Below are 21,854 nucleotides of genomic sequence, written 5' to 3' on the forward strand. Positions count from 1 at the left end.
GAGCATAGATCTGTCTGCAAGTCCAAGCTGGGCAGCTTTTATAGTAGTGTTTCAGTTTATTAATAGACTAAGAAGATGGGAAATCCATAGGTGAATGAGACTGAGAGACTAGTTTTAGTTTAAATTGTACTGTTAACTTCTTCCACCTTCACTTCCCTCTTTCATAATGAGAGGAAGTAGAGTTGTCCTCTTGGATAGCCTGCTAATGCCTGCAGATGCGCTTTTTTTTTTTTTTTTTTTTTCCCTTTGCTTGTCCTAAAAACAGCAGCATTTCAGCTTCTAGCTGGAGACTTGTGTATACATCACTGACTGAAATAGAAGGTACAAAGAAAAAAATTGAGCTGAGTTTAAGGCCTTCTTGGTCGTTGTCCTGCATTTTGCTTCCAAATGGAGTTGTGAAGGGTGTGCTGAGAGCAGGACCCTGGTGGGGAAGCACTGTGCGGGGACTGCGGTTTTACTGCAGCTGCCTGACGCCGTGTTGAAGATAACTCAGCCTTATCTGCACTCAGCCCTGCACCAACCTACTCTATCCTCTCTGCTCCCATCTGGCAGGGCAAACGTGTCAAATGGAGACAAGCTCATGGAGGCTAACCCTGCTTTCTAGGCCCCTGTTTTTGCTCATCACCACATTTCCCTGTTGCAGAAGTTGTTGCTGTTGGCTCCTTAGAGTAGGCCTGCCCTAGCTGTTTTCCCAGCAACCAGATCTCATGGGACGAGTTGTCAAGGAGCAGCGGGCTCTTGACACATGCAGAAGCAGTTTGGCACAATGGATGCCTTGCTCAAAAGAAGCATCATTGAAATATTTACCAACGCTACCATGCAGTCTACTTTAACAACTTGACCCATACCCCTCTGCCCCTCCAAATTGTGTGTCTCAGTCACCGAGCTGGAGAGATGGATGCAGTACCTATCTGCTATTCCAAGCCCTTGTGGCACGTGTCTTGGCTCTCGCAAGAGGTCATTGACAGGATGAGACCGTTGAAGCTGTGTTGTCTCCTGCCCCTTTGCCATCAGGAGAAAGGGCGTGTGAGCTGGTATATGTATCCCTATCAGTATTATTTTGATGCAGCTCATCAATACCTGTGAATGCAATTTAAATTCACTGCGAGTCTCTGTGTATTGGGCATCCGTGGAATAGTGTGTTGTATTTGGGATACAGCTGAGAGCAGGGCAGCCAGTTGTGATGCTTTTATGAATAAACTTATGAGATATCTTTCTTTGCGACAGCAGAACCTGGAGTGATCTGGAAGCTGACCCTTTCCACTCTGTTGCTGATAAACAGCAGTCTTTATCATGAGCGAAAGGATTCAGGTGTCGCTAAAAGAACAGATAGAAAGTTCCTGAGTACTTGAGCAAGCAGAGCCAAGTGGTGCCTGGTGACAGACGAACAGGATTCCTTTGTGGCCCTTTGTCAAAGGGCTGCCATGTAAGGCTGTTCTCCTTTTTAGGAACAAATATGAGGCCCAGGAGTGAACACCATGGAAAGAGCTGTGGTGTGTCTGTTGAGACTGTAGGTGAAGCGTAGCCCAGAAATTTGCAGGTGTTACTGGGAATCAAAGCTGTTCTGACCGCTAGCTGCACTGTCTCAGAACAGAGCCTGGAGCTCTGACCGTGTAGCGTAGGTTTCCCTGGGCCCTTGCACAACTTTTCGATCTTACCATTTGCACATACAGCAGAGGAATTTTGCACATGTAATGTATTCCCCTGTACTTGGTAGCATAACTCAAAAATATTTGATGTGTATGTATACAAATGGAAGTCAGGCTGACAGTCTCTGATTTCAGCGTGGCTCTAAAATGTTACTTCCTACCTAGCAAACCAGATTGGTGTTCTTATTTATGAACTTCTATTTCAAGAGTACAACTGGCCAGAAATCTGAATTTCATGTGGGAAGCTTCTGTACTTTCAAGCTTCTGTTGTGTGCTGGGGCAAGTTTTCTGGCATAGAAAGTTCTGAAGAATTTTAACTCAAAGGTGTCTGTTCTATTTTTGTTTCGATGCTGAGATGCAGTTCAGTCCCCTGACCCGCCGTTCTCTTCAAAGAAGTCGTAACTAGGAGCCTTCATTCTTGCCCTTTCTCTTTTTATGGACCATGCTTCCTAGATGAGCAACACATCCCTTGAGACACTGCAGAAGGTTTGGGTTAGTGTTGACTTCTTCTAAAACAAAGTGATTTTGTTTTTAGTTTCCTAAGGGAAAAAATGATTTTTTTTTTTTTCCTGTGGGGAAAATTACTATTTTTTGCAAAAAATGTTCTTTCTATCAGACCAAAAAATGAGAAATATACTGACCAGCTCTGTTTAACAACTTATTATTCTGTATTCTTATATTAATAACTGAGTTCTGCTTTCTGCTACTGGGGTAGGCAAGTGGGGAGGGGGCAACAGTTCTATTGTTCTCTCTAATTTCAAGAGATTTTAGCACAGGTAGCAGATACAGCATTAATGGAAGATTCAAATAACTAATCTGAAGGAAGGCAAGAAAGTATCTAATTCTATGACATGTTCCTTGGGTTTCAGGATAAAAATGTAACAAATGTAAAGAGTACTACTGGACATGTATAGTTGCCAGAACATATTATATTTTTTAAAATGATGGTGCCTGGGCTTTGTGTAGATAAGGCAATAACTGTGCTGCTTTTTTCAAAACTAAAATAGCAGTTTGGGAAAAGCTACTGGTACTTTCAATCTCAATGCTGCAAATTTCTTTCAAAAATATTGTGTGTCCGTTTTGGAAACGGCTGTAACTGCCATATGCCCTCACTGAATGGATTGTCACTAACATTGCTAAACACTCTTCCTCTTGTATTTGAACTGAACTTACTCTGGATGGTCTTATATTGTTTTAAGAACATGTATTTAGTTGTCTTTCTTCACTTAGCATCATCTTCTCCTGCCTTATGGACTGCTCTCTTTCCTCTTTCTGTATGCAAGCGTTTTTTTTTTTTTTTTTTTTTTTTAAAGTCTCAACAGTACTTATTTGGTTTTAGACCTTTATCAGCTAATTTATAACACTGAATAATGTATTGAATTCCTGTTATGGACTTTTTTTTACCTTCTGTGATAAAAGTATATGATGAAGAGGGGAAAAAAATCCCTAAACCTAACAATGTAAGATAACTTTTAAATTTTATTTTTGCTCTGCCATAGCCATATTAAGAAAATATTTATGAAAGGTTAGAGATAATGAAGTAGGGAATTTGTCCTCAAGATCATGAAATGAATCTTTGTCTGTAGTTCAGTATAGTCAAATAAGTGAAATTAAAGCAGTTTAAATTAAACTGTGGAAACCACTAGCCTAAGTAGTAGAGTGGTACTTAATACAGTAGTTCTAGTTGGGACTGAGTTTTCTTTTCTCTGATGCATTCTTTCTTGTAGATCCTCAAATTTATCAGCCTACTAATGCATTATGTGGTGTCCTGGCAGAACTCAAAAACAGCTTGGAAGCAGCTAAAAGTTTGGTGCATGCTTTTTCTCGTGGACTGTGGAGTGGTGATGTGGCAATAGGGGCAGGGTGCAGCGAGGAGCGACTGCCTCTCGCTGAGGGGCAGAAGCGTAAGGTGACAAGAAGTGACATCAGCCACCCTTGTGCCTTGGACCCTGGGAACCACAGGGGATGAAGTGGCCTGTACTGAGCCCAAGAGAGCTGTGGGAGCAGTGGTGAGGATCTCACAGAAGTAGGTGCTTAGTCCTCTGTGCCCCTTGCCCGGGGAGCACTCAGAAGTGAGGTGAGAATAGCCTCAGACGGTTGTTGGGAGCAGCTGCATCACACCACAGGTCCCTGCTCTGCCTGGCCCCAGACAGTATTAAATTGCTCCTCTGCTACGTGCCCCTGAAGGAAAGAGGTTGGTACTCCGTTACGCCAGCATCGTTATGTATTGACCTGTGTGCTCTTAACTGAGAGCCAGTAATGAGTTGCATGTCTCCATCTCGTTCTGATGTTCGCATCACAAGCTTGGGTGTTTCACATACATTTCTATCATATGCAAAATGATGTTTCACGCCTGAAATATGTGCACCAAAGGCATCTGAGAAAGTATCTGCTTCTTTCCATTTGAGGAAAGGAGTAGATGATTTATCAGTTAAGTACAGGAAATGACCCCAATGTAAAAGAGAGATGTTTGTATCTCCACAGAAGCAAAGCAATGCTTATTTTAATTAAGAGTAATGACCAGACCTATCTCCTAGATAAGAAGAAAATTAATTTTGGGATAAAGATTAAATCTATGTGGCTCCCCAGGGAAATGGCTAACGCAGTCCCCTGAGAAGAGGTTCTCTCTAATCCGTGCAACCAGATGTGTAGGCATGCAGCTAGGTGGAATACTAGGTGTCAGGAAAATCTGCAAAAAATCCCTTTAAGAAAGGCTGCAGTGTAAGCAGTGTGTGTGTGTGTTTTTTTTTTTTTAAACACCATGTGTTTTTTGCAACCTCTTGTTCGTGTGTTCCTAATGTTTAGGTGTTGTAGAAGGAAACACACTTTATTTGCATTTGATCTTCCTTTGAAATCACTCTTAACTTAGCCAGGTTACCTGGGTTTTTCCAACTCAAAAGTGTAGTGAATCTATGAACTGAATTAATTGGAATTGTACATCCTGGCATGTTCTCCAGAGCACCCAAAGGGGCTAATGGTCATGCAGCATAAATGCCAGCCCCCCTGCTCCTGCTGGCGTTGTAGCAGTCAGAGGAGACAGAGGCCCCTGGCTGCCCAGGCACCCAAAAACCCTGCGGCAAGATACCAAGCATACTTGAAACCGAAGGGCTCCCAGGGAGTTTTCCATACTCTCCATCAGGCCAGCAAAGGTGGATACAAGAAATTAAGATTTAATGTTGCATGCAGCATGTGAAATCACAGTATTTCCTTCCACTTTGATTCTCAAGGGGACTACCTCTCCTTACTTAATAAAAAATGTTAGAAGGACCATTGCCATCTTCTGATACAGGGCAGTCAGCAGGAAGAGGCTTCTGCCATCTCATACAGATGCATCTTTAAGGGAATTCAAAAGCTAGTATCCCTCCTCTAGCAACAAGCACATTGGCTTCTCTTGCATAGCAAGATATGGAGCTTTCTGAGTATGAGCTAAGGAAAATCTTTTAGGCAAACATTCATTCTTCCTGTGTGCTATTTCACTGTTAGAAATGTGTGCCTTCTAACGTGTGTCTATCATCAGCTTACAGCCAATGGATCTGGCTTCTGTACTTCTATTTTCTACATTGCAAATCACCCCTTTGTTTTGCCTAGTCGTAATAACGTTCTCTAAAGTCTCTAATTGTCAGGCTTGTTTTCTCATGACCTAAATGCTTCTGGGTTTCTTCACTGAACCGCCTCTCATTTTGCAGTATTTTTCTTGAACCTCGGATGCTAGCACTGGATGATATTCCAGTAGCAGTTGTTCTGCTGTAAGTATTAAGATAACACAGCCTCATTGTTCTGTCCTGAGACTTCCCTATTTATACATTCAGGGATATGTGTGTATGTGCATGTGTGTTGTTTTGGTTTTTTTGGGGGGGGAGGGGGAAAGATTGTGCCTTTTGAATGTTCACATTAATTTGTTCATCCACCTACCTCTTTTTGGAGTCACTGCTTCCTAGCATAGTAACTGTGTTGTTCCTGCATACACTGAAACAGTAGGTAGCTCATGCTCAGCCTAAAATCCAAGTGATACTCCTTTAAGTCTGCAGTATCTTCACAATTGCTGTTCTGTATGTTTTTTTTTGTCATCTGCAAGCTTTAACTGTAGTGGCTTTTAATTGCTCATTTTACTGGGATAAACAGGGAATGAGTATCTTCAGAAGGGCTCCAGTGATATGGGAAGCAATAAAAGTGTTCTTTTTCTACCTAACAGGATACATTTAAGATCAAAACCCAGAGAGCATCTTTGGATGTTTACCTTGCTGATGGCAGCAGTATTAGACTTGATATCCAGACATCAGACACTGCAGAAAGAATATTAGAGGTAATGGGTTTCTAAACAGGAATTCTGTTGAAATTGCCTATTTGCAAGAAGTGGGCAAAAATGGAGATCCTTTTAGTTAAGGAAGGGCAAAGCCTCCTATTTGAAGGAAACACGGTATCTTCTCTGTTTCTTGAGGGTTTTGGGGGGGGGGGGCATTGAGAGGATTGCTGCTTTTGCACATGAGTTTATTTGTTTTTATGTTTGTTTATAATTTTATTTTTTCCTAATGGCATACACTCTGTGCGACTATGGCTTTTTGACTGTCTAGTTCAGATTTTCTTTGTTTATGACAAAATCAGAAAATACCTATTTTTCCTTTTGGGGACATAGTCTCAAAATAAACAAACAAAACCCCTTTGTTTTAGTGCAGTTTAGGTGAAGTTACTTTAATACTGTAGCCAAAAATGTTGACCTAGTCTTGGCTTAATAAGCTGGTGCACTGTTGTTAAAACTCATTGTGTGACTGATATATCTTGTTTTTCTGCGTGCTTCTCCTTTACCTGTTCTGTGTGCCCTGATGTTTAGAGTAAAACCATGGGACTTCCTGTGCAGTACTCGCACAGTTTGAGCACTGTGGCTCTGGGGTGTCTGTAACTGCTGTTGTAATACATATAGTAAACAATTACTAGTTAAATTTTGAAACCACTAGCAACCAAATGTGGTTTACGCAACTGACTGGCTTCCATTTGAAACTGTCAACTGATTCTTTCTCCATCTCTGTGAAGGAAGAGCAGCAGTGGCTGTGTGTGTGTGCACACAGGGCAAGGCTGAAGCCTCTTTCTTGGTTGCTCTCCTTTCCTAATCTTAGCAGCAATAACAAGCAAGCAGGTACCTTCCAGGTCGGTACTCATAGTCTTCACGGCAATCTGAAATTCCTGCTCACCGTACAGAAAGCTATATAGTGTATTTGTGTTGTACCTTTGCAATCTAAATCTGGGGGTAGTTCTCAGCTGGCCGTAGGTACAAGAATGAGTACTCGCTCTCCTCCGTCAAGCTACGTGTGTTACTCCGTTTGCAGACCCTTCCTCCCCGCCCCCCAAACATGTGTCACAGTTACCGTGGCTTGGATAACACAGGGTAACCTGCCGCTCTGTGAAGGCGGCTTTGTTCTGCCATTGAGTTTGCACCACCTGAGGCAATGCTGGGACTGGTATTTCCAGGGGAAGGTAAGTCTCAGAGCTGACCTTAGACCCTACAACAGGAGGGGTGAGAGGCTGGATGTGATATGCTGAAGGAGAAAAGGGTGTGGGGGTGGCAGGGAGGTAGGAATTCTGATTTGAGGAGAAGGAAGTAAATGCTACTAGGGTGAAAGAAGGAAAGGTTTTAAATAGATTTGCTTGGAGCCCTTGAGGAAGGGAAGGATTTGCTAATATACTTTGGAAAAAATATTAATAATTTGGGCCTCACCCATTACTTTTACTTGGGATGTGCATTGTCTAAGGCCAGCATTGGTTCTTCTAGTATTAGTTCTGCAGTGCATCAAGGTCATCTCCAAGCCGGAGGCTGGCATTGTCTGTTGCTTTATCGCATTCATAGGTTTTTAAAGTTTCCATGCCCTTCAAAGAAATGACTACAGATTTGAAATACTGCAGACCCAGTTGATGGTCTGATGGTCTTGAAGATGAGATAGGACATTCAGGAGTTATTTAGCTTTCCTCATTGCAGATGTGCTGCCACTTTCATTGTTCTTTTGCAGTGCAGGTAGACTTAGCAACTGTCATTTTCTAGCATCCTGGTGTTCAGGCCAACATAAAACAGGCTGTGCCTTGAGCCAAGAAATAAAATAAGTCAAAATCTTACTGAATCTGATTTCTGTGCTTGACATTCCTGGGAAATGCCATCTGGTGCACATAGTATTATGCTACTAACATTTTAGTACCTATAACATTTTGAAGCTTGATAGCTAATTAGAAAGTAATTTGCAGGGATTTCTTAGCACAGAGGCATACAACAAGAAAGACGGTGCTGTTAATTCCTTTTTTTTGTCTTTGTTTGGCCTTCTAAAACTTTCTTCGCGTTGTACTTGGTGTTTGAGGCACTTGAGTGTGAGGCAAGTGCTTTTTATGCTCTGCTGCCCTCTCAGGTAACAGTCCTCCTACTGACAAGTAGGAGGAAAACCTTACAGATATGTTTCTTAATTTTAACTTGAAGCAATTCTTCTCAACCTATATTTAGCTCAATGTCTGCTTTTTCCATGCACAAAAACATGCCTGTGTTTTAGACCAGCTGATATAGCTGGAAAAAAGCCCTTCTCCCTATGAACTTAGTTGTGTGTTCTGTGGAGATGAGTGAATTTACAATGCTTTCACTATGATACTGACCTGGAAATGTTTAAGGGTTGGCACCTTATGGAAGGATTCTGCAAACCAGTACTTCCATGTTATGTTCAGAGGAGGGGGGGGGAAAAAAAAAAAAGACCATCTTCTGTGACCAAAGCATGACTCTTCTGTCAAGTTGTGCGGCCTGCCTGATGAATTTCGACAGGGATGTTTTCAGGGATGGAGGCTTTTCTTGTGGCTGCCACACAGATTTCCTGAGCTAGCTAAGGGCATTATGATCACTGCAGAATTTGAGAATGCTCTGATGCCCCTATCCTCTTTTAGGTTGTGGCTGCTTTAACTTGCACTTTGATTTTTGGGACTGGAAACAAAATAAGACAGTTGTTGCAATCCAGTCCAGCTGTTCCATGCTCACCTCTGCCTGTTTTCTGTCCCCGCTATCCTGTTGTGCAGGATAGTCTGCTGTGTCCTGCAGATCACTTTTGTATTCTCTGTTGATGCTATTTCTACACTCTTTCAAAAAATATGTAAATGGGCTACAGGAAGCTTTAAAAAAGTCCAAATGTCAAACTGGGTAAGATTTTCTTCCTTATGCACTGGCAATAATGAAAACTCAACAAGAGTTCAAATCAGCTCTTGACAGAAACACTCACACAGAATAGTAGAGCCCTGCAAGCAAGACTGGAGCTTTCAGTAAAGGGGCAGGCCTCATAGATACTTTCTAGAAATGCAGCAGAACTCTTTCAGCTTGGAAGATGCACAAGTATATATTTCTACAGGATTTGTTTTATGCTGGTAAGCAATATTATTAGCTGAGGGCACAAAAGTACTTACTGTACAAGGGGATTTGAAGATTCAATAAGACTGGGGGTTACATGGCAGATGCCTTGCATTGTAGCATTCGTAAATGCATGGCAAAGTAGAGAATGTTTTCTATTTTATTACTTTTCTATGTTCCTTTGAAACTTATGAAACTCCTCACAAACCCAAATGCTGCAATATGGGAATGGTTACATTTGTTTTTAAATGGGCAGTTACGCAGGACATAAGGCAATGGTTTAGAAAATAACTAAGTTGCATTAATAGCTATTGAACATGCCTCTTCCTTATTCTTGCTAATGGGTAGCTGACTTTGTTTTTAAAGGTTACATCATACAAGATGGGGCTATCAAGAGAATTAATAGGATATTTCAGCCTATTTTTTATTCAAGATCACAGTGATGGAGCTCTCTCTGGTAAGCTATACGAAGTGCTTAATTTAGTCCTCCCTTGGATTTCTGTAGGCAGTGGTGATTGAATCTGGGATCTCTGAACAGAGTGTGCGTGAGCCTGCTTAGGCTGAAAAACCCATCCTGTTGATTAAACCCCCTCAAGTCATTCCCCTCTGTGGCTCACCTGCTCCTCGCTGGGGAAAGGTGGTGGTGGGAGCAACATTTGGCACAGATTGGTGTGGTGCAGGGATGAGACTTTCATGTGAGGATATAATGTCTCTGCCAGTTTACAAGACATAGAGCAACTGTTGCATATGGGAACTGTTGAGTGGATCTTCTGTGCAGGCATTTAATCAGATGGCTATACCTATAAAAATAATTTTTAATTCTACAAATCTCATGCTGAGTTTAACAATGGGGCAGGAAACTCTTTGGTTAAGTTTATAAACAGTGTCTGTGGCTTGCTTTCCTTTATGTCTTGACATGTTTCCTTTCTTAAGTCATAAAAACTTAGAAGCTTAACCACAATGATGCCGCTGAGCAACCCGTAAATCCAGAGTACGAGTCTCTTTAGAGTCATAAAACGTGAAGGGGCTTTTTTGTGCTCAGTGGTTTTACTGATGTTCTGTTTCCGATATGGACAAGTGTGTGGATGAGGCTGGACCGAGGCCCGGGATTAAGAGAGGCTAGGGCCAGATCTCTCTCCTACGGGGAAGTGAATACCAGCTTTGCCATTGATTTGAGTGAAGCTGGGCATCACAGCTTCTCCGTGTGACCTTGACCAGTCACTTAGCTTTTTTCAGTTCTCCTCATTGGCATAAAGATGCTGATGGTCATCATCTGAACCTTTTCAATATGAAGAGGTACGGAAGGTCCAGTAGTAAACTCTAACTTTCTCAGTGGGATAGAAACCTTACAGTTTGTATTCCTCTTATTTGTCACTTCTCCCTTTCTTTCCCTCTCTCTGACTATGAAAGGTGCTGCTGAGTGCACAGAATCCCTGGCTGTTACTGTGTCAGAAACGTATCTGGGTGTAACATATTTTATATGCTATTTTATGACAGTCATAGATGAATTTCTTTGCTTTGTATTGCAATATAATTGGATACACAGGAGAACTGAATAAATTTTCAATTTATTACATTCTTATGTATCTTTTGATACTCCTCACAAACACATCAAGTCAAAATGTTACCCACAGTCCACTGCCAAGAAATATTGGAAGTGCTCACATGTTTAAAATAAAGCACATGAGTCTTCTGCTGAATTGGGGTATTGGCTCAGAAATTAATATTTACAGGGTTGGGCCTGTGGACATGTATATTTAAAAAAAAAAAAAAAAAAAAAACCCAGGCGAGTAATCGCCTCTGAAAAGTCACATGCTTTTCTTACTGCATATTTGTTTTTTGTCTAGTGTTTTGTTCAAGAAAGGTACCAATATTGGAAGTTTGCATCCACACTTCTTTTAAATGCAGAAACATCTATCCTACTAAGCTGTGTTTTGAGAGAAGGATATTCTATAAGAGCACACCCTAAAGGAGTAGAGATATTCTGTAAATAAAAGAGCTGCTTAAGTTTAGATTCACAGAGAAGTGAGGAAGATAACCTGTCACCTTACTTTACCCAAGAATTTGTTTGGTGAAGTTTTTCTTCTCCAAAAGCACACTGCTAATCAGCACTCTAATCCGTCACTAACTGAAATATGAGAGTAGCTGGCCTATTTCACTAGTTTTCACAAAATATTTCATTTTTTTTCTTTTCCCAGTGGTGAAAAAAGTGGCAGAATTTGAACTTCCTTACGTGAGTCTTCAGAGCATGAAAGAGTTGCACTGTAAGCTTGGGATCAGAAAGTGGTGAGCAAGAAGCTTAAGGGACTAGTAAGATGCATGACAATTGCTATAAACAAATTCAAGGGACTTCTTTCTTTGACAAACTTAGATACAAAGCCTTCAGTCTCAGCAACTTGACTGTTGTTCTTTGAGGCCAATTTGTTACTGGAGTTGACTGGTTTCTGTGGCCCTGCATATTATTTAATGTTATCATTGTAGTGTTTCTGAAGTGTTCTTCACTGCAGTGAGCTCTTTATTCTCTCACTTCCAACATCTCTAGAGAGAGGTGTTTTGTGCATGCTTGACTTAAATTTTTATATCTGCATAATGTAGTGACCACAAATGGGAATATATATTTTAAAATACAGTTGCAGTGATATAAAAGAAAACTTCGGGTTCTGAGTTAAAAGACGCAATTCATTTCGGGCAGAAATGGATTACTTTTAATCTAAGGTTTTCATTTCTGTATATTAATGCGCAAAATACTTGTGGCTGTAGCTTGGGAACTTCTTTTGGTGAGTGGGCTGGCTTAAGCAGCAAAGCCTTGTTCCCCTTTCCTTTGCTCCAGCTCCTCCTCAGTTGTGTTGATAGAACTATGTGGCAGGTATAGTGAACTGAGCTGGGGAGCTCATCTAGACTAAAAATAACCCGTTGGCTTTTGTGTGTGTCTGTGTTTTTGCTGGCCTATTTTGGCCTACCTCAGTCCCCCAGTCCTGTTGTGCAGCAAACGGTTGGCCTGTGGGTGAGGGCAAACCCTGGTGTCAAAGTCCTGCTTGTCAAATGGTGCCCTGGGAGTGCAGTTATGCAGCATAGCTGAGCCAGTCCCATGGCTTATTGGTGTGGTTGTGGTCCTGGTCTACTCTTACCCCCAGTGAAACAGATAGAAGTGAATAGATTCCTGTACACTTCTTGATTTGAACTGGCTGCATCAGATGAGTGCTGCGCAAGGGCTGTGGTTGGAGAAGGGGAAGGGCAGAACCATGCCTTTCAGTGGTGGCAAGTAAGGTTGCTTGGCTTGAAGCTACAGATGCCTGTTTGTTTGTAACTTCTCTGGTTTAAATCTGGGCTAGAGCTTAGCATCTGCAAAGTTGTCTCAGTTTCCCTGTATGTGCCCTTATAAACTGGAAAATATAGGAGCCTAATGACACCGTTGTTTTGGTCCTACTGGGATAACCTATGACAGAGTAATTGTCTGAGTAGAAACCCTTCAATCCCACACTGCTTCAAAAACACAAATGCAGGTGGGAAATGGCAGTCTGGGAGGAGTTCATGTGCTGCAGGAGGCAGCCTGTACCATGTGAGAAGCACAACCAGATCAACTATGGAGCCCACGCTGCTGTGTTCAGTGTCACGTAGACTCACTCAAGCTAGCTGTTGCATCATGGCACTCGGATAACTGAATATTCAACCTCCTTTGCTGCTGCACTGATCTTGATCTTGCAGCAGTTATACTGTAGTTGGTAGGAGAGCTAGCTGGCTCAAGGCCAGGTCTTGCACGTCAGCACTATGGCCAGGCCATGGCAGTAGGTGCCCTGATAGGCCTATCAACTTCTGTGTAGATAAGTCTTGAATTGTTTGGGCAAAAATATAAAAACAGGAAAATTATAGTTTCAAATTGTAACTGCTGGGTATGGTACTACCAAAGTCAAAGTGGAGAGGTTAATATGACTGTAGTTTATTTCCATCCTGTTACAATGTATAAGGAATGACCATAGTGCACATTTCAAGGGTAAAACTGAAGTAAGGGGGTATTGCTGGGTGGTGCTTCCATGGTATTTGGCTGATGTGTCAAAGGGCCATATTTAGATCTTCATATTTTACTACTTTTTTTCCCCTGGCAGGTATATGGATCCTTCTCTTGATACATTGCTGATGAACTGTAGAGCTTCAGTGAATTTGCTATATATGCAGGTAAAACTGAAAGATCTTCAGGATTTTAAAAGTTAACCTTCCCATGTTAACTTTTTATTTTATACAAGTTATTGAGATGTTTGGTGTGGGTTACGTTAGTATTAAACATGGTCATAAATGTTTTCTGTTTAACGCTGCCTTGTTGCACTTTTCTAAATGATGGGTATGGCTACTGTTGAACACTTGTGGAGGGCGGGAGCAAACTCATGCCTTAGAGACACTAACTCTTGTTTTGTGCATGGGAATTGCATAGAAGGCGCATATTTAGAAATCTGTCCATTTTCTCTTCATATCTCTGTAGGTACTCTTAATGATGACAGCATTTGAATTCTAAACTCTAGATGTGTTGGGTTGTACTAGCTTTGGAAACTATTAATTCAGGAGGGAAGAACAAAGCAGAATGAACCTGTGCCAAATCCAAGACCTTCCTTATTTGAAAAAATAGTTGGTGGTGTGGGAAAAAGCAAATAAACTTTTACTGACTTTTTTTTTAATATTTTCAAAACTTCACTTAAGGCAATCCAGGAAATAGAGAGGAATTGGGTTAAACCAACAGAGGAGGAGATGCAGGAGCTTGGATTTCTACAAAAGACTGCAAACAAAGTGAAGGTAAAATGGTATTTTAAAACAATACAAACAGATTGAGAAGTGAATTTTGAAGCAACGGCGCTTGAGGCTTTTACTGTCTAAAAATAGAGCATGGTTTTGTAGACTGGGGCGGGCCGGAAACCCAGGTCTCCCACTTGCTGGTCAGATGCTAATTATTGAGCTACCAGGTAGAAGAGGAGGCTCCTATTTCTGCTAGCATTTTAAAACATCCCAACAGAATGACTTGGATACCTAATACTGGGATTCACAGTCAAACTTCTTGCTAGTCTTCTCTCTTTGCCAAGCTCAGGCACTAAGGTTTGGCATTCTCTTTAGGAAGTAAGATGGGAGTTCAGGCTTCTGGGACTTCTGTCCTCAGTATTTCCTACTGGTTAGTTTTATCTCTTCCTCTCATCATGGCTCATATGGATCTTCTCTGACAGATACATCTTGCCATATCCAGCGCAAAAAAATCAAGTTTCTAAATCAGGACTGTGAACTTTATTCCCTGAGTTGAGCACTCAGATTTTTGTGGTGGATCTGTGTTCTCCCAGAAGAAAGTGGATTAGGAATCTGAAAGACTTGCTTTATAACCCATTTTTTCAAATCGCTAGCCCTCACCTGTCGTTACAGCAAATCATTTTAGTTCTGTCTTTCTGATGCAGTTCCTGGAACTGGTTCGAGAAATGCAGTTCTATGGATACATACGACTTGATCCTTGCCTTTGTGACTACCCAGAAGTAGGTTGCTCAGCTGACATCTATGTGGGCAGTAATGAGATTAACTGCTGCATAAAATTGCCTACTAACCAAACCAAAGAGGTCAGCTTTAAGATCAGCAATTTGAGATGTTGGCAGGTCGCTTTTCTCGTAAGTACTTCCCTGACTTTGTATGTGAATTTGCTTTTTCTGTATGAAAACTGAGATTGTCAGGGAATGGCAGGTCTTGGGGTGTTCTGTTTTAATCTCTCCTGTCCATGCCGCTGGCCCCCCTCAGCACCCCAAGCCTGTTCTGGAGCGGATTCCCGTAGTAACCTTTAGAGCAATAGAAAATCTAGCCTTTCTCTGCTGTGTTTGCTCCTTTCTCTGACATTTTGTCTGTCTTCACCTGCTCCTCTCCCTTGGTGTGGAAGGTGGAGTTAGCAGAGCATTTTGTGTGGGAGCAAAAGAACTGCTTTAGCCAGTTTTATGCTTGCAAGGACTCCCTCATCCTCCCTCCCACCTGCTCCCCCCCAGGAAAACTAATCTGGTACAGATCTTCAACTGTTTTATTTATATAATATATAAAACGAACCTGATTGACTAATTCATGTTAAAGGCTAAGCACCCTAATGCTGTTCATAGCTGTTTCTTGGTTTCTTGTGCTTTTCAGGGTCCTGAAAAGGATGGTGAAGAAGAAACTCTGGAGCTCAGATTTGAGTACAGGGATTCAGATACATGGCAGTGGATAACTTTTTACACAAAACAGGTTCGTTCTTAATCGTGTTAGAAAAGGATCAGAGTGAAATGTAATCTTATAGTCGTAGAGATTGGAATTTGTTCTTCAGAAGTGATTAGTCCATCTCTTGTATCAGAGTGTAGCTGCTGTGTTTACAGCAGGTTGGCCTAGAGACAGGATATCTGAGGAAGAGCATTTAAGTTTCTAGTATGAGGAATGATTTCCCGGCAGAAGAAATGCTTAGTACTCAGCAGCAAGCCTGGCATGCAGCGTGGAGGTGCCATTCACTTACTGGGCTCAGTGAGTATCCCAAATCATTAATCAGTCAAACTCGCTTAAGGCCCAAGGCTTTTATCTTTCACAAGAAAGCCTGTTGTTCAAATATATGCTGTGTAAACATGGGTTAATGGAGGTTGTGAATATGTGCCTTGATAACAAGTATTGTCTTTACATGTAAATAGTACTTAGATAGGATTTTATAGGGTGCTCTTCCTCCCACTGTTTTCAAGTAGCTCTTTCAAGATAAAGGTATCCAGGAATTGAAGTCATCCATCTGTGGTTATGCTGCCTAGCAGATAATCTAGGCCCTGCCATATCCAAAGGAGCTCCAGCCTCAGTTGAGTTACTGAGCCTATATGTAAAAAACAAAAAACCACCCCACCAGCAGCACTGTCCCCCCCCCCGCAAACACAAAGCCAGTTCTTCAAATTGCTTCTTTCGCCTCTGAGTCCCACACAACAGAAGATAGGATTTTCCAAGTAAAATCAAAATGCTTAATTTTTCACACACAACTTCTGAATTCCAGTGTCATGATGCAGTTCACACAACTCTATAGTGTTAGTTTCTTGCCACACTTAAGTTTTGTGAGAACATGAGCCATCCACATTGACATCGTCAGTGAAAGCAGGAAGCTTTCTAGTTTCTTTGCTGTTGGCAAGGCAGAAAACTAAAATTACTTAACAGATTTCACAGGATAATTAATAGTGAACGTTGTGCTAGATGTGGACTACTGATTAGGAGGAGATAAAGGCTGGAAATGCACTGCTGTATAGAAGAAGCAAGGATTTGAGCTAGTGTGGTGGGACTGTAAGCATGTTAAGCGCAGAGTAAAATTAACTGAATTAGGAAAGTAATAGCTCAGTAGTGAGGGACTGTAATTTTCTGGTGGGGGAGGAGTGGAAGAGTTCAGTATATGTTGGAATTGGAATGTTCATCCTTTTTAGGCCTTTCTGCTGAGTAGCTGCTTGAAGAAAATCATATCAGAACAGATGATGAAGGCAAGCAAAGAAGGCCAAGAAACGGTGAGCATGACTGTATGTAGGTGCCTGAATAGCTGTTTAAACAGCAAGCAGCAGCTTTGTTTCCTTTTTTTTTTTTTTTTCTTTCCCCCAAATGTCCTTGGTAAAGTCCTATTGATGAAAAAGACCTTGCATGTTCCAACATCTCAGTACAGAATTACTTGACTAGAAAGTACATCTTTGCTCAGTTTTATGGGAAGTAGTATTTATTCTGAATGTTAAAGATGGTTTCTCATCATAATTTTAATAATGTTTTCCATTCTCCCTCTTGGACTTTAATTTTTGCTGCATATGATAAAAGACACTTACGGAATAATCTTTATGTTCGACTGTAGCCTGTTTGTATCCCTATCTGGCTTTCACTTTTTCATCACTTCACTTGCTTGTGCCCCATCTGCTGTAGCACCGGACCAATTCAAGATCTGTGACATTCCTACTGTGAGACTTCCTGGTTTTAAATAGAAGAGTTAATAATCTGATTTGTAGCTAAAATACTTCTGTTGTCTTTTGTGTTGGCCTTTAAGGATGAGAATATGTTCAGGCTTGTTATTTAAAAAATATATATATATCCTAGTATTAATGTGCCTATGACATCTAAAGACTTTGGCTGTTATGGCAAAACAATCCGAAGAGGGGGAAGGAGAAGGGAAGGGACGGGTGTGCTTCTAGAACCACGCTCATTACAGTGAGCAGGGAGACAATGAACAACATCTAATTTCATAGCTCTAGACTATAAGCAGTTAAAAATAGTTGCATGGACACAGACCAATTTGAATTTTGGAAAGATTCAGTCTCTTACCTCCTAAGTTTATTTGTAACGGACGTGCAGTAAACCTTTAATTGTGAAGACTGAATATTCAGTATTTAAGTATTCAGCTGTTGATATTATTGGGGTAAGTTTGACTATGACAGAATTGTAAAAGAAAGTCAAATATGCCAGTTCATTTCCTGTGCTCTTTCTAGTGGGTTTCATTGAAAGCTGATTCATTTGCCCAGCATATTTTTTTTGAATGCCTGAGGGTGTGTCAAGCTTATTTTAAGTTAAATCTTTCAATCCACTTAGGAGGTCAAGATGCCTGAAGCCACAAAAACTAGTAATAAGCCCAGCATCCAGCAGAAACAGGTTAGTAAGTGAGAAAAGTTCTCCGAAATGTGAATGTATGGTGTTTACTTATTAGTGCTGTTTAGTTCTATCTCTGTTTTTTTCTAACAGGGAAACTCCTAATAAATTTAGTGGAAATTCCTTTGTGTAGGAAGTGGAGCTAAACTTGAATTTACGAAGGAGAGAGAGAGCAAGAAACATGGCTTAATAAAAGTATTTGTTTTGTGTTTAGTGACAACTTGTTTCATTTTACTTACTTTTTAAAAACATTTTTGAATTAAATTCTTGATGAAATTCACAGAAGGCCAAAATGTATGCATAGATCATGTACATGCAGCTGTTGCTATAGTTTATGGACCTGTACTTGGATTCACACTGGGATTGTTTGTGTTCATCTTTACCTTTTTTGGGAGTTATCCATTTGGGAAATTGGTCATGTTACCTATCTATATGTGCACGTTCCTATCATGCAACTTGAAATTACAGCTGTTATAATGACTGTAATCAGCATCCATAGCAAATGCTTCCTAAATAAGCCAATGTTTAAAAATAAATGTTAATTTTCAAGTCATTTGTTGAACATGAGGTAATAAATAAAGTGAAAAGGCATAACATAAAACAAATTAATATAAAATCTTCTGTCAGAGTGTATGATTGGCCAAAGGGAACCATTTCTAAAAGAGAAACCTGAGATCTAATCTGAATTCAGGAAAAAAGTAGATATTGATACAGCTTTAGAAAGAATCTTAAACAGCACCAAACCAATCACGAACTATTCTTTCACGAGCAAATGGATTAGATTGTGTGGTGGGTTTTCTAGCTTCTTTCTTTAAAGTGCTCCTGTACTCACTCACTAGGTTATAGGTTCTTCAGTATTTGCAAATAATTTGCACACGATAATAAAGGAGATGGTATTTCCTGAATGGATTTGTTGTGCCTCTGAAGACTGAGAAAGGATGTGGTTCACTGGCATACAACTTTAGATGCTGGTGGTGAAGTAGTGACTAAGTCGTATGGCACTCTGGGTTTGAGGCAATTCTTCTGATTTAAACACATTTTAAAATACTTTATTAGAAGCAAGATGCACTGTGAATGCTCCCTCTGAATTTTTGTGAGGAGAGCAGCTTTGGTTAGGATAACATTCCTCTGCTAGTCAGCTGTGTCTTCCTGAAGTGCTGTCCAGCTGTTGAGATCAAGCTCGGTGAAACAAAACTAGAGCTGGTGACTAAAAGGTAATGTTTTTATTAAAGAAAGTCAAGGTATGCTGCTGCTTTAAGCAGTAATAGTAGGGCATGCTATCCCTCATGTTATGTAGCAAGTTCAACAGTGGTTTAGGTCTTCATGCACAAAGCTGTTATTAGACAGCTAATTAAAACAAAATCTTCAACCATACTTAATAGAACTTCTAAACCTTCTGTGATCATAATACACAACATCTAGTTTAAGTCTTACCTTTTGTGTTCTTCTTTGTCTCTTTGCAAGATGCTTGAAAACTGATGCACTAAAAGTGTATCTTTGCATATTCATACTTGAAAAGTGGTTCAGTTGGGTCATTATAACTTGGCAATTAGTATCCCCAAGAGTCTCACATCTTTCATCTGGCCTGATTTGGCTGAAAGTTTATCTGACTGCTCTCCAAAGATTCTCAAAACTTCTGCCAGATACTTTCTGCTGACTCATGAGAAGAAAAATTTAATCTTGGTTTTGGAATACTGTAGTTGCATACTGCGTTACTATTAGATCAGCATGACAGCTTGTAAATTCTTGTCTGAATACATAATCCAGTGCAGCAATAAGATTTAGTAGGAAAATCGAGAACAATCTGCTGAATTGAAATAAAAATGATTTAACTAGTATGCAGTCTATGCAGACAGTGAGGCTATGCTATGGAATGTGCCTGCATCTAGACAATTTTACTGTTTGAGTACTTTAGAAATACTGAGAAAAGAAGTATGAAGTAACTAACACTAGGAACCAGGCATTAGGAAACGGCAACCAAATTTTGCCTATCCTGATTATTGCAGCGTGGTTGCCATAGCTTTATGATAGACCCTCTTAGTAGGGTGTTTTAGGACACTTATTTTATATATATATATCTGAAGATACCATGCTATAAGAAGTAGAATAAAAATTTGTGCCAGAAGTCTCCTAGAACAACAGTAAACTGCTGCAGATACGTGCAACGTGAGGGTCTGGTTAGCCTGCTTGCGGCTTTTAAATAAAAAAAAAAAAAAAAAAAAAACCCACTAGGTTACATGGTGTTGGGATGTTTCAGATGGTACGTGGTAGGCTTTAGGAAAGGCACGATATTCTTAACTGAAAGTTTAGTTCAGTGACAGTTTTTTGAGGAAGACAGAACTTGATGCATTTATTTAGAATGACTGTATAAACTCTTAATTTATGTAGGTGTCATTTATGCAGGTATTATACATCCTTAACCATACCCATCTTTATCTATGTCCATTTAATTCAGAAGGCCTGGTACCTAGTTAAAGTACCTGCACATATGTGCTTGTAACCACTGTAGTGCCAGCAAACATTGATGTTAGCACTTTTGGAACGGCCTTTCAATCTACTCCCCATTTAGTATGTTGCAATACACCTTAAGAGCAGAAACTGTCTTCTCCAGCAAACAAATTCTGTCCTTTCCCAAGTGCTAACATAAAAAGATCATCCACTGCACCTAAGCTAGAAAATCTGACATGATAATTGTTTATGTTTAAATTTAACTATTGAAATGCATATACCCTTTTAACTATTCTTGTTTCTCTGCAGGTAGTTTCTTCCAGTTTTATACCTAGGAGAAGATTTTTTGTTCAGCCAAATGAAGAGGATTGTGTATTTGAGAAAATAAGAGAAGAGGACCTGTGACAATTTATTTTAGATGCTGTATTTTGAGATGAATTGTCTGCAAATAAGAAACTTTTTGAAATCTTGAATCATAAGAAAAGTACCTTCAATGCAATTCCTTGCCTTTGCAGTGGTCTTTATTTATAGAGCTTATAACTCCAGTGAACAGTTCTTTGAGTTAGCACGTGCTTTGAACATGGAAGATGTCTCTCTCCAGGCCTGTGGGCTTTTTCAAACTGAAAGTGTTGAGGCAGAAAGGGGAGGGTTAACTAGGAAAAAGTTTTAAGATATTAGAGGAAAAAGTACTTTGCATAAAATATCAGTATAGACTGTTTCTATGAGCATCCATGTAATTAATGTGATGGCTGAGTAGGCTATGGCCACCTCTGCAATTGTCTGGAAAAGGCACTTATTTTGTAGGATCATACCCTTTGCTAGGATCCGTCATTCCTTTCCTTAAGCAGAACAGACTATTGCAGTGCCCTTATCGTGCTCTGAGATGCCATCAGTGCTGAGGCAAAAGCTGCCGTGCTTTGGAGAATGGCGATTGCCTAGCACAGCAGTGGGGAGGGGGAATCAGTTAAATGTATTTATTATGCATCAGAAGTTGAGCTGTTTTACGCACATGGCACTGGTGTTCAATGGGTACCTGATCTAGAGGAAGTCAGACTGAACGTTAACCATGTCATTAAGTTGTTTGCTACTCAAGGAGCCTGAAGGGCATAAACCACAATAGTCCCTCTCGGGCCTGGATTTTTTGATTCTTTTTACCGTGCTCGCTTTGAAAGGCAGAATCAGGTGAGTGAACAGGGAAGGGAACTGAAAAGCAAAAATTGCCAAGTTCTGGTATTTTGGGGAAAATCAAGTAACTTCAGCCCCAGTTTGTTGACGTTTCTCCACTTACATATTCATAGAAACTTTGGGAGGAAAGATCTCTCCCAGTAGAGAGGAATTGCACTCCTGCCCGCATTTTTTTAAGCTTGCTATTGCTGTGCCGTAAACGGATGGGTAACGCACATGTTAGTGCTGGAAGTAAAACTCCCCCGAGAGGCGCAGTTCCGATCACCTTCTTCAGAGCTTCCTTTATTTAACAAAAGAGCCAACTGTTAAAACCTTGCAAAGCTGTTTTTTGTTTTGTTCCCCTTCTTCCCTCCCTTCCCCCCCCCCCCGCTCATATAACTCAGAAGCGTTAACTCGCTGAGACAGACTTTTCCCCTCAGCCTTTGGCCCCTGCTGCTCTCGCTTCCCGCCCGCCCGCCGCCCCGCCCCCGCCCCCGCCCCCGCCCCTGCCGGCGCAGCCGCGGCCCCCCCGCTGCTGACGCACGGCGCTCTCGGCCCGGCCGGCGCAGCCCCCGCCCCTCGGGGCGCCCGCAGCGCCTCAGGCCCGCCTCTGCTGT

The 21,854-nt window shown here is 40.9% G+C and overlaps 1 protein-coding gene across 7 annotated transcripts in view; it reads left to right on the forward strand.

Moving 5' to 3' along the window:
- SNX31 (sorting nexin 31) overlaps window positions 1-21,615 on the forward strand; it is a 32,464-nt gene extending 10,849 nt beyond the window's left edge. For 3 of the 7 annotated variants that reach the window (XM_068932918.1, XM_068932912.1, XM_068932919.1), the window contains 10 exons: window positions 5,842-5,952; window positions 9,376-9,466; window positions 11,208-11,295; window positions 13,113-13,182; window positions 13,699-13,791; window positions 14,436-14,639; window positions 15,142-15,237; window positions 16,431-16,508; window positions 17,569-17,628; window positions 20,383-20,575. In XM_068932918.1, coding sequence (XP_068789019.1) covers window positions 5,842-5,952; window positions 9,376-9,466; window positions 11,208-11,295; window positions 13,113-13,182; window positions 13,699-13,791; window positions 14,436-14,639; window positions 15,142-15,237; window positions 16,431-16,508; window positions 17,569-17,628; window positions 20,383-20,478 — 987 coding nt within the window. In that variant the 3' untranslated portion in view covers window positions 20,479-20,575. Of the gene's footprint in view, window positions 1-5,841; window positions 5,953-9,375; window positions 9,467-11,207; window positions 11,296-13,112; window positions 13,183-13,698; window positions 13,792-14,435; window positions 14,640-15,141; window positions 15,238-16,430; window positions 16,509-17,568; window positions 17,629-20,382 lie in introns of all 7 variants that reach the window. The other 4 variants (XM_068932916.1, XM_068932913.1, XM_068932915.1 and 1 more) reach the window with 3 other exon arrangements.
- Window positions 21,616-21,854: the final 239 nt, after the last annotated feature.

This window comes from Struthio camelus, chromosome 2, assembly GCF_040807025.1.
Source record: "Struthio camelus isolate bStrCam1 chromosome 2, bStrCam1.hap1, whole genome shotgun sequence".
Taxonomy (NCBI): domain Eukaryota; kingdom Metazoa; phylum Chordata; class Aves; order Struthioniformes; family Struthionidae; genus Struthio; species Struthio camelus.